Raw genomic sequence first — 2,907 nt, 5'->3', positions numbered from 1 at the left:
ATGGTGCTGAACCAAGTTGCACCAGCTATCAGGTCGAGTGTCTCGTCGATTCTGGGTAGAGGGTAAGAATCTTTCTTCGTTATATCGTTCAGCTTCCTGTAATCGATACAAAATCGTTTGGATCCGTCCTTTTTGTTAACAAGGACGATTGGTGAGACCTAGGGACTAGACGATGGTTGAATCACATCGTTCTTTAGCATGTCTTCCACACGCTTCTTTATTTTTTCTCGGGCGTTGAGAGCGAGTCTTCGAGGAGCTTGTTTTATTGGTGAACTCTCTCCGACGTCGATCTTGTGCTTGACAGAAGTACATCGACCCTTATCACCACCATCTTTGGCAAAAGAATCTATAAATTCTAGCAAAAGAGATTTAAACGATTCTACCTGAGCTGAATTTAACGAAATCGAAGATTTCTCAACAAGGCTCTGTAAATGTGAAGGGAAATGTTGTTGCAAATCATCCTCTGAAAGTTCCATTTCCCGAATTCTAGAAGGAGTCCAATAAATTCCATTTCTATTTGTACAAAGAGTTATTTCGCGATTGTTTGAAACTAGTGAATTTCCCTTAGTCGAGATAACACAGTTATGAGCTGTGAGAAAGTCTATTCCCAAAATACCTTCATCCTCTATATCTGCTATAAAAACCTTATGTGGAGAGTCGATACACCCAAAAAGGTTAATTTGGACAGTAACCTGTCTCGAAACTGGGGTCGTCTCTCCAGTGGCTGTTCGCAGAGATGAAGAGGGAACAATCTGGTCATCGGATTTAAAGAGATCCGATCGAACTACGGTTACTTCCGCGCCCGTGTCTATTACCCATAGACAATCGACGCCATTTACAGTACCGCGCGCGTATAGACCAGAGTGTCGTAGACTTCTAATTAAAAACTGTTCTCTAAGAGGGCTTTCACTCCTACTAATATGCGATGATTTTCGCCCCGTCAAATCATCTGGAATTAGTTTTTTGGGTGAGTTCCTGTTGAAGAACTCGACTGAAGATTTGCTTCCCCTATTTCTATATTTTTCTTACGTCAGTTATAAGAGTTTGGATTCGAACCTTGCATCGGTTTTCCACTAATTTTGTTAATTAGAAAACAATGATTGGCGTCATGGCCTGTTTTTTTACAAAATATACAAGTCAAGCCGGTTTGACTTGTCATGACCGCGTTCTTAATTACACGCTTGTTTTTCTGGTTTTGAAAAGAACCACGATTCCTTGGTTTAAAATTACTATTGTTATTTTCATTTCTATAATTTTGAGGCATTGGCTCCTCCGAGTGTTCAAAACTTCGTCTTTCTGAGGTGTTTTCGGACACCTCAATCCGACGAAGCTTGCTCAACCCGAAATATTGTTTTCTCATTGCCTCCACCTCAAGGGCTTTGGCCGTTGCCTCCCGCAGAGAAGTGAGACCCGATGTCTTAACGGCCATTTTAATTTCTGGATCATTGATTGCGTTTGAGAAAGCTTGTGTCGCTAATAAATTACGAGACGGCTCGTGATCTGGCAAAGCTACACAAGAAAGCCGTTCAATATCTTGACTAAGAGACGCGAGGTCTTCGTCTCGTCCTTGTCTTCTAGTCTGTAATTGAGCCGTGTACAATTTTGTCAAGTGGTCATTTCCGTATCTTAATTTAAGCGCAGAGCTAAGTCTTTCATAGTCAGAAATTTCTTTTTCAGATAATGCCGTTAAAACATTCAAAGCCGGCGTTCGAAGACAAGAGGTAAGGCTGTGGGCCCTCATGGCGGAGTCCCACTGGTTATGTTTTGCAATTGTATTAAACTGACGTTCATAATCTGCCCGTGGAATCTTTTCATCAAAAATTGGCGGTTTTAAAGGATAAAAGGGTTTCTCGTTAATTTGAGAAGCAACCCCAGGAAATCTTGTATTATTTAATTGACTCAAACGGGAATAACGAGGTTGAACCTGAGGCAGAGGCTCGGAAAAGCCAACCTCATTATTAACTGTTGTTCTACCAATTGGGGAGTCATCTATTCCCCTAATGAAAGGCACAGACCTAGAGTCTCGTACATCCTGGAACCGTCCTGGATGTTGGACCTCCTGAACAGCGGGAACGGGAACAGGAGAGGGAACAGGAGAGGGAAGCAGAGTAACGACTCTGGAACCTCGAGGGGTGACAGCCGGTTCTTCTGAGCCATTCATCTGATGAACAGCCTGAAGAGCTGCCACAGTCGTCCGGAACAGTTCATGAAGACTGGTCTCAGATCGTTCTTGAGCTTCTCTATCAAGCCTCCGCTGCTTTAACTGAGAGGCAATTTCCCTTTCTCGTTGTTCCTGTTCTCTTTTTCGCTGTTCTTGTTGATCAAGAAGCAGCTGAAGAAGTTGCTGTTGTTGACGTTCGGCGGCTTCTTGTTGTTGAGACATGATCTTCAGCAGATCAATCTGAGAGACTGTCGAAGGAATTGGATGAGGGTCCACTGAAGGTGATGGAATTGTTTCAGGGACCCGCGGATTCTCCATAATGAAAGGTTCTTCTCCGTCACTTTCCCTTCTACGTGAGCGCGTCATACGACTATTCCTCATAATTAAAGTTCGCGCACTGAATTGACCCGATTGAAAAGAAACTCAAGATCCCACTTATGACACCAATGTAACGTACTTTGACGTTACGGAAATAAATATGGATCCGCGAGTTTAATTATCAAGTCAAAAATCAAGAGCGTGAATAAAATGTTGTGAAAATGCTTCAATTGCGTAATATGTGTTTCTCGTTTGAAGTCTGAAACAAGACTGTTTTTACAATAATGTTGGTTGACGCAGCAGCCTTATTCTTTTGAACGACATAAGAGGTTTATAAGCGTCTTTTATCTATGCTGACTACTAGATCATTAAAGAGGGAGCAAAACGGGTGATTTCACCCTTTGTAACAATATATATATATATATATA

General features: G+C 42.0%; 1 protein-coding gene across 1 annotated transcript; it reads right to left on the bottom strand.

Annotated features, from left to right (window-relative positions):
* Positions 1-1,574: 1,574 nt before the first annotated feature.
* Positions 1,575-2,479, bottom strand: LOC124297752 (TATA-box-binding protein-like). The gene is made up of 2 exons (XM_046749064.1): positions 1,786-2,479; positions 1,575-1,579 (listed from the first exon to the last, which is right to left on the bottom strand). The coding sequence occupies exons 1-2, from the start codon at positions 2,477-2,479 to the stop codon at positions 1,575-1,577; spliced, it is 699 nt and encodes a 232-aa protein (XP_046605020.1).
* Between the last annotated feature and the right edge of the window lie 428 nt (positions 2,480-2,907).

The sequence above is a fragment of the Neodiprion virginianus genome, chromosome 2 (genome assembly GCF_021901495.1).
Source record: "Neodiprion virginianus isolate iyNeoVirg1 chromosome 2, iyNeoVirg1.1, whole genome shotgun sequence".
In the NCBI taxonomy this organism is placed as follows: Eukaryota; Metazoa; Arthropoda; class Insecta; order Hymenoptera; family Diprionidae; genus Neodiprion; species Neodiprion virginianus.
The sequence above is the reverse complement of the archived record's forward strand: the minus strand, read 5'-3'. Positions and strand labels throughout refer to the sequence as shown.

Coding starts and splice junctions, on each gene's coding strand:
- LOC124297752 (XM_046749064.1), bottom strand. CDS start 2,479: ATGGAGAATCCGCGGGTCCCTGAAACAATTCCATCACCTTCAGTGGAC.